Source organism: Papio anubis, chromosome 19 (assembly GCF_008728515.1).
Source record: "Papio anubis isolate 15944 chromosome 19, Panubis1.0, whole genome shotgun sequence".
In the NCBI taxonomy this organism is placed as follows: domain Eukaryota; kingdom Metazoa; phylum Chordata; class Mammalia; order Primates; family Cercopithecidae; genus Papio; species Papio anubis.
In genome coordinates, this window is record NC_044994.1 from 46,382,215 (window position 1) to 46,396,268 (window position 14,054).

At 39.1% G+C, this 14,054-nt stretch overlaps 1 protein-coding gene across 1 annotated transcript in view; it reads right to left on the reverse strand.

Annotated features, from left to right (window-relative positions):
• The window catches only part of MBD2 (methyl-CpG binding domain protein 2), a 70,872-nt gene that overhangs the window by 50,174 nt on the left and 6,644 nt on the right, over window positions 1-14,054 (reverse strand). Inside the window, 1 exon segment of the mRNA XM_003914392.5 lies at window positions 1,122-1,281. Within this exon segment, the coding sequence (XP_003914441.2) occupies window positions 1,122-1,281 (160 nt within the window).

A 14,054-nucleotide genomic window follows, 5' to 3' on the forward strand; every position in this document is an offset into this window, starting at 1 on the left:
AGCTAGTAAGTAGCAGAGGCAGTTCACCAAGTCATGTCTTCCTGGGTCCAAAGCCCTTCTTACTCCACTACGCTGCCAATGGGTTCCTAAAATGAGCCCACTGGGACTTACGGGATTACATGAGTCCCATTAGTCCCACACATCAGTCACATCTTAAGAAAGAGAGCCCCTACTTCTCCCTCCACTATTTTCACTGTCACTGTGAAGACAATGGTGGTAGCAATACACATACACACAGATCCCTGAAGTTTAGAGGAAGAAAAACTAAGAAAAAATAGTCACATAGGTTTAGTTGTCCTCAGGGAAAAAGCAGCTTTCTTTGTAAAGATATTGGATTCTTTAACACAATTAAATTAGTACAGGCTTAAGTATACCTCATCTGAAATGCCTGTGACCAGAAGAGTTTCAGATTTCAGATATTTTCAGATTTGGAATGTTCAAACTGTATCGTAATTCAAATGAGATTTGCTTCAATTGCTATACAATAAACTATCAACCAAACAGCTCGATAAAGCTAAGGGCTAACGGAAAAATATCCAAACATAGTATTAGAATACTATTCCAAAAACTCATTATCTTCAACATCATCAAAGGTCAAAAAAAAACCAAAAACAAAACACAACAATGCGAAGGGAAAATTTTCTTTCTTTAATTTTACAAATGAGAAACCGAAGGCCCTTGGAGTCTAAGAAAGTTTCTCATGACTGCATCAGCTAGTAAGTAGCAGATGCCCTTTCTCAAAACCTGAACCTGAAAATCAATACGTAATTATAAACTATGAGATAAAGATACCTGCCACATTAAAATGTTGCCACTTTTTGGACAACAGGAACGATTTTGAGGGAAAAAGAAAAAAAGCAGACAATTAACACTAAAGAAACCTTTTGTAAACAGCCCCAGTGGTGCAGAAAGCGTGACGTTCACTGACCTAGAGAGATACTGAAATGCTATTTTCTACTGTGCACAATTTACTTATGCTCTCTCTTGCTGGGACAGGGTGGGCAGGGTACGGGGACATGCATGGGACATTTGGACAACCAAAATTCCAGTGACTATGATGTGAGATACTTTTTGGACAGCTTTCGAAGTAGCATATACATGCGATAAGTAAATTAACCAACCTTATTTTGATTGAGAGGATCGTTTCGCAGTCTCTGTTTGTTCTTCTGTAATTTACTAGGCATCATCTTTCCAGTTCTGAAGTCAAAACTGCTGAGATCAACAGTATTTCCCAGGTACCTTGCCAACTGAGGCTTGCTTCTGAACTTCTTACCACTTGGACTAAAAGAAAGATAAGGTTAATTGAATAAAAGGCAACAATATTTACTCTAGGTCTCTACATAAGCCTTTTCTTCATGTCTTCCTCTACCCTCAATTGATACCCCATTCTATTGTACATATTTTTAAAGAAATGTTAAAGTTCTGCTAGGCATGGTGGTTCATGCCTGTAATCTCAGCACTTTGGGAGGCAGAGGCGGGTGGATCACCTGAGGTCAGGAGTTCAAGACCAGTCTGGCCAACATGGTGAAACCCCGTCTCTGCTAAAAAAAAAAAAAATACAAAAAATTAGCCGGGCATGGTGGTGGGCGCCTGTAATCCCAGCTATTCGGGAAGCTGATGCAGGAGAATCGTTTGAACCCAGGAGGCAGAGGTTGCAGTGAGCCAAGATCGCGCCACTGTACTCTAGTCTGGACAACCAGAGCAAAACTCTGTCTCAAAAAAAAAAAAAAAAGTTAAAGTTTTACAGGGAACTCCATAACTTCCCTGTAAGAAGAGATCACGTGTCACCTAATATAACGCTCCCCTAGGTAGTCCACTAGAACACATAACATGTTGCCACAGCCTATCCCACAGGTCACTCAGCAACTACTGCGAGAACCTAAATCCAAACTTCATGCACAGCATAACAGGCATACTAAAAATGTCTTCAATCTCACAAACTTCCTTTCCAAATTGATTTTGAAATGCTTTTTTTCCCTGCAAGTATTACATATACAACTATGCCAGCAATAATCAGAAAAAAACTTGATAACAAATTAATCTGAAGTCAGCAACCCTTGTTTAAAACACACACACACACAGACACACACACACACACAAATATGTGGAATCTATATCATATTTGGGCTCATAACACTCACAATAAAAAAATTCTTAAATCTTGACAATATTTAAATGCTAATACTACTGAAATGAGAAAACTAGAGCAAATATTTGTGAACGTGCTTGTACCATGCTGACATGAGTTTTGTTAGCCAAACTCCTCCCTTAGGGAAGCACATGAAGAATAATTTACTTCTGGTAAGTAATACCGCCAAAGCTGGAAAGTTACAAAAATGCCAGAATTATATGGAGGACTAGTCTTTCCCAAAAACATTTTTTCCTGTGTGGCATTAATCTGTAAGAAATTTTTTTATAGGAATAATGCCCCAAAGTCTCACCTAATAAATTTTCTGAACGAAATAAATGTGCTAGAACAAAGTCAGTGTGGTATGTCACAAGAAAATTGTGAGAATTCTAGAATACTTCTCAAAGAAGTCAATGTGTCACATTTAGAACTTAACCTTGCACCAAGTGACCACAATAAAAGAAAAGTAACTCATAAGAAGATAAAAGGAAAAAGGCTGAGAGATCAAGCAATAAATATTCTCTTGGAACAAGAAAACTTCTCTCTGGGTCAAATCCACAGCAATACACCCCTGACTTGTCACAAACTCTTTGGTAGTCTGTCCCAACACACTTCAAGACAACTGAAGATCCTATCGACATTCTTATTCCACAACCACATGACTTAAGTACTCCTGAAACACAATTCAAGGTATAGAGTTCAGCAGGCAGATGAAGATAACAACCAGTAACAACAAGAACAATACAAGAAAGCACCAGAGGAGAGAGTACGGGATCCCACACAAGCAAAGCTCAACTCCAACTCTAACCTGGATTTCCAGAATACTCAGTATCACAAAATAAAACAGCAAGTCACTCGCAATATTGTCCAAAACTTGAATCATCTCTGCCCACCACACAACACAGTTCCACCCCCAAAACCTGATCTTCTATACTCCACACCTGTGTCAGCAGCACTGCTGTCCACTTAGCACTTCACTCTCCAAGCTAGAAGGCCACATTACAATCCTTCAGCACCCCCATGTCTCAGTCACACATCCAGTACCAAGTTCTAAACGTTCAGGTTCCTCAATGTTGACAAAAAAGCTTCACCTCCTTAATAAGCCATCAAAAGCTTTACATCTGTTATATTTCTTTCCAGACTCTTTTCCCACCAGCCTTGGTGGCCTACATTCCAAACTCCAAATCACCAAAATATGCCATATACCTTTGAATCTTCCCGTCATGTCTTTGCAGATGGAAGGATGAGCACAGAAACATCCTGTCTATCAAAAGGCTATTAAATCCTCCAAGCCCGGCTAAAATGTGCTCCACTTCCACTAGGAAGTCTTCTGAGATTCTCCAATTCAAGTCAGAAATAATCTACTACCACCTGAAATTCTATTTTCATTACAATAATTCCTATATATTTCCTTGCTGAGTCAAACAACAATGCCACTTTTAAACTTCAAACACCATTAAAGGCTAGCACTGAACAAGGTAACTTTCTGAGAGCAAAAAACCTTATCAGTTCAATACTAAACGATGTGGTTTTTGCAGACACAATGAGATAAATACTATCGCTTATTTAAGTTATATGGCATACAATTTTTAAAACTAAGCTAGAAAACATTTTCATTAATGTGTTTTACCACATAAGAAATAAAGTATTATACTTTGTCATTATACTAATGACCTAAATTAATATGAAAAATTAGTAAAGATTACTCTGCTATTATGTCACTTATAAAAAGCTGCAATAGCCAGGCATGGTGGCTCACGCCTGTAATCCCAGCACTCTGGGAGGCCAAGGCAGGCGGATCACGAGGTCAGGAGATCAAGATCATCCTGGCTAACACGGTGAAACCCTGTCTCTACTAAAAATACAAAAAAATTAGCAGGGCGTGGTGGCGGGCGCCTGTGGTCCCAGCTACTCAGGAGGCTGAAGCAGGAAAATAGAGTAAACCCGCAAGGCGAGGCTTGTAGTGAGCCAAGATCAAGCCACTGCACTCCAGCCTGGGCGACAGAGCGAGACTCCATCTCAAAAAAAAAATAAAAGCTGCAATAGCCATATGTTCCTTATTATCAGATACTCAAGTTATTGGTAAACAAGATTCTGATAAACTAGTTAACATATCACAAAAAATGAATAAACAAAATCTCTCCACAAAATAAAATGACAATTCCGTGGCCAGGCACGGTGGCTCATGCTTGTAATCCCAGCACTTTGGGAGGCCGAGGTGGACGGATCACCTGAGTTCGGGAGTTTGAGACCAGCCTGATCAACATGGAGAAAACCCATCTCTACTAAAAATACAAAATTAGCTAGGTGTGGTGGCGCATGCCTGTAACCCCAGCTACTCAGGAGGCTGAGGCAGGAGAATCGTTTGAACCCAGGAGGCAGAGGTTGCGGTGGGCCGAGATCGTGCCACTGCACTCCAGCCTAGGCAACGAGCAAAACTCTGTCTCAATAAAATAAAATAAAATAAGATGACAATTCTCAGTTTCCCTCAGATAGTGCAATAAAAAACAGTTCAAGAGTAGACCCCATATTTCAACAGATTCATTTTCCACAAGATGAAATGTTCAGGCAGTAACTCTTACCAAAAAGATAAGCACACTGCTCTTAGCATATGGCTTAGCGAACAAATAGCAAGCTATTTATGAGGGAATCAATTGACAAACTTCACAAATTAAACCTGCAATAAGTAGTTCCTCATTTAACAGTTGAAATGTCAGTTATCCACTGCAGCTGAAAACATAATAGAGCCTCAGTACAATGTTCCTCTACAGAACAAAACTCATTAGCGATCAGTTCATTTTAGATACCTCTCCCCCAAATCAAGATAATTTGAACTCAATTAAAAGGCTATACTCACGAAATGTGATTGCTTATGTTTATCATCTAGATTAGCAGTTTATTAGCAGTTTAACACGACTTCATATTATTTCTATGTTTATTGATTTTAAAAATGAAATGGGGGGCCAGGCACAGTAGCTCACACCTGTAATCCCAGCACTTTGGGAGGCTAAGGAGGGCAGATTGCCTGAGCTCAGGAGTTTGAGACCAGCCTGGGCCAACACGGTGAAACGCCATCTCTACTAAAATACAAAAAATTAGCCCAGTGTAGCAGCGTGCACCTGTAATCCCAGCTACTTGGGAGGCTGAGGCAGTAGAATCGCTTGAACCTGGGAGGCGGAGGTTGCAGTGAGCTGAGACTGTGCCACTGCACTCCAGCCTGGGCAACAGAGTGAGACTCCATCTCAAAAAAAAAAAAGAAAGAAATGGAAGGTATCTATTATAAACAAAAAGGCTAGACATCCTCTACTAATAAACTAAATTAGCAATTAAGGAAAAAAGGTAGAAGTTTTAACTATTAGCATATTCAAAAGAAAGCTGGAATATTCGCTAGTAACCAGCAAATTCTTATTCATAATGAATCACCATTTCCTGGAATTCTATGAAACATCTGTATTGGATAGCTACAAGTATCTGTCATACATACTGCTGCCTTCAGAAAACAGTACTACAAGCCATTTTCTTCTCCGTAACTGCTACAGTCTGTGTGTGGTGCTTTAAGGGAAGTCAACCTGGCTGCCCCAGAGGATTTTAGGCCAGAGACCTTACTCTTCAGGAGTTGAAAGCAAACATGGAGGACTGCAAGGCCCAAGAGAATGGTTAAGTAGGAATTCTGCCCATGAGATGAGATACACACCATTTATACAGGGGCAAACTGACCTTGGGAGAGGCAAACTAAGGAAATAAATGCTAGATGAACAAAAAGACTGTCACCTAAGTTCTACTCTTACCCAAAGTGATTAAATTTAATCACCTATCTACCTACAATAATGGCTGCTGTAGGTCCTGATCTCAGAAACACCAAGACTGAAAGTGACTAAGCTTTTATTTTAAAAGCATCAATTCGTAACTTAGGGAAGTTCAAAACCTGTTTAACTCTAGAAGACTGAGTAAAGGATATTAGTCATTTTCAGTTTTCTCTGCCCATTATGATTACTTCTAATCCCAGTAATGAAATACTATTTCACTTTCAACCACAAAAAAAAATTCCCTATCAACTGCCCCCTAGATATACCATTCCTGAACCAACTGTGATCACACCTTTAACTTCTTCTACCTACTATTTAAATAAACTCTGAAAAAAGCCCTGAAGAAACATACTAATTGACAATCAAAACATGAATTGTATCTTTCCCGTTCACATAAGAACATTTCATCACTTAAAAATAAAAATAACAAAAATAAACGTCATCACTTAAACTATGTCTTGACCTCTTTTCATTTCAATTAAACTGTTTAAAGCAATTTTTAAGCCTAACTCCATCTTAGCAGTTTTAATGTTTCTATTAGAAGTTTCTATTATCAAGAAGAAAGGAATTTTATGTGGCAACTGATTTTCAAATCTTAAAAAAAAAAAAAAAGTAATTGAAACCAGAAATACTCCAATTACGCTCACTTTAATTTAGTGGTATTCACAATTTGTTGCACTATGAACTTACTTGTAATTACCATTACCTGAGTTAGACAACTATAATATGCCCTCTCAGTCTATGACATAAAATTGTATCTCCAGAAGACCTGCTGCTTGCATGTGGAACTCTACTCTGAAACTACTACTCTAATATAGAAGATACTTTTTCTTGTTTCTTTGATAACATGGATAATCATAATGTTCAGTCAAACCATTATGAGGAGACCAGAGGTTTAAATAAACACAAGTCTATTTTCAAATCAATTTCTAACATGATAGGGGTAGCAGCCACCAGATTGGAATAAGATGAAATGGACTGTGAGTGACAAGGGGTGTCACAGATGGCAGATGGCTAGCTAGACAGCTAAACAGCATGTTCAGAGGCACATCACTTCCCATCAGTATCAGAAAATACTTTATGGGGAATAAAAAAAATCTCCATACTAAAAATTCTGTAAGCTACAGCACTGGAAATGTTGAGACTAAAAGAAACATCAACTTTCTTTTTTTTTAAATCTCTTTAAATGTTAACGCTTACTTCTTACTTACAAGAGTAAGTACTCAAAGAAACATTTCCCTAACTTTAAATAACAATTTTCTTCAGAAATCAAATTTCATCTGAGACTAAAAACATGAAATTAGAGTTAGTGTTTTGTACTTAGATACAAAACAATCAGAAACTCGCTAAAGTGAAAGAATGTCCACTGCTACACACACACACACAACCCCCCCCAAGAGAAAAGCCTACCTAAGTCAGCTCCCCAAACCTCCTTAACTCCTTTCCCCTTAATCTTTAAATGTAGGGCTTTCCTACAATGCACCATCCTCAGCACTTTTCTACAGCTTGTCCCTGATAGATTTTATCTACTCTTATTTTATTCATATCTCCCATGTCTGATCACTTTCTAAGTGATCACCTTTAAACCCAGCCTTCCTTTCCATTGCCACTGCCCAAATCGTCTGCATCACCTCAGATCTAAATCACCATGATAAGCTAATTTTGCTAGTCTCTTTGCATTCTACACTATCCACATGGCCCTTCCTAAAATTTACACCACTTTGACACAGCTCTGGCTTAACAGCTTTCAGTGGACTTTTACCCCATTAGCAAAAAAGAGAGCCAAACATCTTAGGCCTGCGTTTTAGATCCTTTTTCCTATGGCCTCATCGCTTTTTTTTAAATTTTTTTTCTGAGATGGAGTCTCGCACTGTCGCCCAGGCTAGAGTGCAGAGGTGAGATCTCAGCTCACTGCAACCTCCGCCTCCTGGCTTCAAGCGATTCTCCTGCCTCAGCCTCCCAAGTAGCTGGGATTACAGGAGCCCGCCACCATGCCCAGCTAATTTTTTGTATTTTTAGTAGAGACGGGATTTCTCTATGTTGGTCCTATGGCCTCCTCTTAACCTTTCAACCCTACTTTCCACTCTTACCTAGTGACCTTTGCTCTAGCCATATTGGTTTAATCACTCTATTCTGAATAGTCTAAATGGCTTCCACAGTTTTTTGCAAGAACCATGTCTTTTACTTGGTCCATAATGCATGATGCTATGCCCAGTCTCCAAGAGCCCAGAAATACCAATCCACCTTATATACTACCTCTTCCATAAAGCCTTCACAGAACCCAGTAATAGGAATTTTCTTTCCTCCGAACCCATATAGTAATTATTGCCTACGTTAGGCAAATAGTCATGAACTGCCTGTTGGCCTCATTCTAGCTTTGAAACACAGAGTTCTGCATTGCTAGAAAATTTTCACAAGTTAAATCTTCTCAAATAGCATACTGAATACTTACTTATGAATGAACTTATTCGATGTCTGATTTGCTTCAAATAATGAAGGTTGGGTCAGGAGTAGTAAATTGGGATAGGGATGAAATAAGATTGACCATGTGTTGACAAACTGTTTAAGCTGGGTAGTTCCCACTACTTTTGTATGTATGTAAGAAAATTTCTCTATTTTGTTTAAACATTAAGTATGCTAGCTGAAGATTTGCCCCCAAAATAGGAAAGCTTTTAAAAAATCAAGACTCTGGGCAAGTAAATTTGAGCATTAAAGAATTTGCTGGTCAGGCAAAGTGGCTCAAACCTATAATCCCAGTACTTTGGGAGGCCGAGGTGGGCAGATCACTTAAGCCAGGAGTTCAAGACAAGCCTGGGCAAAAAAGGCGAAACTCAGCCTCTACAAAAAACACTAAAATGAGCCGAGCATGGTGGCACGTGCCTGTAGTCCCAGCTACTCAGGAGGCTAAGGTGAAAGGATTGCTTGACCCTGGGAGGTCGACACTGCAGTGAGCAATGGTCACAACACTGCACTCCAGCCTGGGCAACAGAGCAAGACCCTGTCTCAAAACAAAAATTTAAAAAAATTCCTTGGCAGTGGGGTTGAGTGGGAAGGATTACGGGGGGCGGCGGCAGGGGGTGGGGGTGGGGAGAATTATTTTTAAAGTATGAATAAGGAAAAAATTTACTACAGTAAATTACTATAGCTAATAGTATTATCTCTATTTCAGGGATCCCTAAGCCCTAGCCCTGGACACTGACCATGGTCCGTTAAGAACCAGGAGGCACAGCAGGAGACGAGCATTATAGCATGAGCTCTGCCTCCTGTCAGATCAGTGGCAGCTTTAGATTCTCATAGGAGAATGAACCTATGGTGAACTGTGCATGTGAGGGATCTAGGTTGCATGCTCCTTATGAGAATCTAACTAATGCCTGATTATCAGAGGTGGATCAGTTTCATCCCAAAACCATTCGGGATCCATGGAAAAACCATCTTCCATAAAACTGGTCCCTGGTGCCAAAAAAGGTGGGGACCACTGTTCGGTATCAGTTTGTTAAAAAATTAAAAACCAGGGTGTGCCACTAAAATGTGAAAAATGAACCATATGTAGAATTCTACCTAGTCTCATCCTTAAGGCATTTGCTTTCTGAGAAAGGAAAAAAAGAAAAACACTGGTTATTTTGGTTGAATTGGGGACTGGACACTGCTACAACACTTTCAGAAATTAAGTATGTTTGGGAATTATTTCAAAATATAACTGGGGAGAATGGGGTGAATACAGATAAAACAAGACTGGCCAGGAGTTGGTAACTGTTAAAACTGGATGACTATATAGGGATTCATTATACTTTTCCATCTATTTTTGCCTATGTCTGAACTTTTCCATAATTAAAAGTGTGTGTATGTAGGTATATGTGTGTGTGTGTATACACATATATATCCTTATACATATATCTTACATATATACATACACACATATTAGTATTTACTTAAACAAATATGCCCAAAAACCAGACTGGAAGCTACTATGTCAAAATTAACAGTGGTTCTCTTTTCTCTTCTCTTCTTCTCTCTCTTTCTCTCTTTCTTTCTTTCAACAACAAACATTGCCTGATAAAACAGTAGTTCTCTTTGGGACTATAATAATGACTGTCATTACTTCGCTATCCTTTTCTATATTTTCCCAACTTTCCCACTGAGCATGGGTTACTTTTATAACCCATACATATTATATATATGTGTGTGTGTGTGTGTGTGTGTATATATATATATATCTTTTTTTTTTTTTTTGAGACAGGGTCTCATTCTGTCGCCCAGGCTGGAGTGCAGTGGAGCAACTGTGGTTCACTACAGCCTTGAACTCTTCCACTGAAGGAATCCTCCCACCTAAGTCTCCAGAGTAGCTGGGAGTATAGGCTCAGGCCAACATGCCCAGCTAATTTAAAAAAAAATTTTGTAGGGACAAGAGTCTCACTATGTTAGCCAGGCTGGTCTGAAACTCCTGTCCTCAAGCGATCCTCCTGCTGGGATTAAAGGTATGTGCCACCATACCTGACCCATAGATAATATTTTTTTTAAACTCTGGGGAACCTTCATAACCTAAGGTCTGCCCTAATCACATTCAAAATACAACAAAAGACAGTAAACCTTCACATAAATACAAAGCATGCGCTTCTATTTCTGTTGGCTAATTAAAAGAAGAGAAAGGAGCTAACACTTTACTGATGCACTAACCACCTATACATGGCAACCACATTTAATCACAAAAAAATTCCACGAGGTAGAATTCTTTTATTCATTTATTTATTTTATTTTATTTTATTTTATTTTTTTGAGACAGAGTCTAGCTCTGTCACCCAGGCTGGAGTGCAGTGGCGCAATCTCGGCTCACTGCAAGCTCCACCTCCCAGGTTCACACCATTCTCCTGCCTCAGCCTCCCGAGTAGCTGGGACTACAGGCGCCCGCCACCATGCCCAGCTAATTTTTTGTAATTTTTAGTAGAGATGGGGTTTCACTGTGTTAGCCAGGATGGTCTCGATCTCCTGACCTCGTGATCCGCCCACCTCGGCCTCCCAAAGTGCTGAGATTACAGGCATGAGCCACCGTGCCTGGCCTCCACGAGGCAGAATTCTTACACTAGATTTATAGTTGAGGAAACAAAGGCTTACAAAAACTTATCCATCCAAGATTAACACAGTAAAGCAAGATACAAGCCCAGATCTTTTGACTCAAAAGTTCCCATTGTTTATTCTAAACCAGGACAACCGAAGTGTGGTCTGTGCGCACACATACTGGTCCTCGAATACTTAAGTCCGCAAGTGTAAAGAAAGCATTTGGAAACTGTTATGGTAACTTGACAGGGTAAGTTTATGTGACTCAGGAATCTGGTACTAAAAAGTTGCAACATGTTTTTTGTATATCCACTTTTACTTCATTTTTCTCTTCTTTTTTAATACAGACCACTCTACTTTCAAGATACTGTAACAAATGCTTCACATTTATAGCAAAAGAAAAAATAAATTAGTTAAAATTAGATAGAAACATAGCCTTCCAAGATGATACAAAAGCAATTTCTGAAGATATGTTTTTTTCTTTTTTTTTTTTTGAGATGGAGTCTCCTTCTGCTGCCAGGCTGGAGTACAGTGGCACGATCTCAGCTAGCTGCAATCTCCAACTCCCTGGTTCAAGCGATTCTCCTGCCTCAGCCTCCCAAATAGCTGGGATTACACGTGCATGCCATCACGCCCAGCTAATTTTTGTATTTTTAGTAGAGAAGCGGTTTCATCATGTTGGTCAGGCTGGTCTCGATCTCCTGACCTCGTGATCTGCCTGCCTCGGCCTCCCAAAGTGCTGAGATTACAGGCGTGAGCCACCGCACCCCGCCTTTTTCTTTTTTTTTTTATTTACTTTTCTTTTTTATTTATTTTTATTTTTTATTTTCTTGAGACGGAGTTTTGCTCTTGTTGCCCAGTTTGGAGTGCAATGGCGAGATCTCAGCTCACTGCAAACTCCACCTCCCAGGTTCAAGCGACTCTCCTGCCTCAGCCTCCTGAATAGCTGGGATTACAGGCACCAGCTACCACGCCCGGCTAATTTTTCTTGTATTTCTTAGTAGAGATGGAGTTTCACCATGTTGGTCAGGCTGGTCTCGAACTCCTGACCTCAGGTGATCCACCCACCTCAGCCTCCCAAAGTGCTGGAATTACAGGCATGAGCCACCATGCCTAGCCCTTGTAGATTTTTTTCAAGCAAAATATAAAAGAATTTTAATATTAAAAATGAAATCAAAAGTCCTATAAATCATTTTAGATCTAAAAGCCTATAGGTAATATATATACATCAACACTACACATATACAAGTTTGAGGAAAAAAATTACATTTACTTCAGCTACTCAATATTTGCATATCTGACTTAGTGCAAGGCAGGATGCTGGTAATTGCAGGGGACATAAAACAGCCCCTATAAGGGTAGGCAGGCCTATGTACACAGCCAGATTAACCGTAAGTTTTTTGATTAATAGAGAAATGTATTTACTATTTGCTTCATTTAACAAGGATTTATCAAAAATGTTTCATATTATACCTGGGACTGTGCTGGATACTGAAGATTCAAAAATGAATCAGACGCAGCTCCTGACCTTGAGGAGGTTCAGAATCTCATGGGCAACAAAGACTTGCCAGCTATTTCTTAAAGCAAATGTGGTAAGAGTTAACAGAATTATACTCAAATGCCATAGGAGCTTCCCATTTCTGCTAGGGGACTCTAGGAAAGGCTTTTTAAAAGAGATGAATGCCTATTAAAAAGAATTTTAGCGACATTCATCCTTGCTTATCTATGCATTCTTCCACTGTAAAAATAACAAAGAAAAGAATACCAAGATACAGCATTTAACAAATCTTCAAAAGGGGATGATGGGCCAGGCGCGGTGTCTCATGCCTGTAATCTCAGCATTCACACGCCTGTAATCTTAGCATTTTGGGAGGCCAAGGCAGGCGGATCACCTGAGTTCAGGACTTCAAGACCAGCCTGGCCAACATGGTGAAATCCCATCTACTAAAAAATATAAAATTAGCCAGGCATGATGGCATGTGCCTGTAATCCCAGCTATTTGGGAGGCTGAGGCAGGAGAATCACTTGAATCCAGGAGGCAGAGGGTGCAGTGAGTGGAGATCATACCACTGCACTCCAGTCTGGGCAACAAGAGCAAAACTCCATCTCAAAATAAAATAAAATAAAATAAAATAAAATAAAATAAAATAGGGGGATGATGTTCTTCCTCACATCTGTAAAACACTCAATTATTCCTAGAAGTCCTAGTGTTCAATTTTAAAATCTAATTTTCAGTTTTAGTATTTATATTCACATAGAGTTTATGTACACCAAGTTCTCAAAATGAGTTTGAATTTGTATTATACTGAGAAAGAAGACAGGACAAAATCATGAAATCTGCAGATATTATTCAAACTTCATTCTATTCCATAATTTTATTCTCCTTCCTTGGGAAGTTTTAGTTTTTAGAAATTCTGATAAAATTAAAATTAAAATTAAGTAAAACATCATATTACAAAATTTTCCCCATCATTTCTCACTGGAAATGGCAAAGAACAATGAAAGATCAATACGCAAAAGCTGTAAGAGGCATTAAGATTCCAGCCAAACACTAAATCCAGGAAGAGTTTATCGTTTATTTCTAATTCATCATGCAAGTCTTGAGAAGATTTTAAACATGAGTGAAAGAGTTATGAACGTCTATGAGCCCCACTATAGAATCTAAAAAACAAAATCAAAAAAAGCATCACTTCCTTTAAAATTCCATTAAAACTAAATTATGAAAAAATGACTGTGTATCTCATTAATAACATTTTTAAAAGCAATGTGAAAAAAAATCTACCAATTTCTGTTGGACAGTATTTTTAGAATGTATATGCATCAGTTCCTTTGAGCTATGTATTTCCTCTAATACAGGTATTGTGGGTGTTGGGGCAGGTGAGACTTTGCATGCCAGATTCTAAAAATCAGATGCACGACAGACAGCAATGCTGCACCCTGACAAAAATTCCTTTGGCATCTCACAAAAAGATGTGATAGTACAGCTAAGGAAAATGTATCAGAGCATAATCTCCACCACACCTATGTCTTTCATTTCTGGATGCAGGCTTCAATCACACAACATCAAG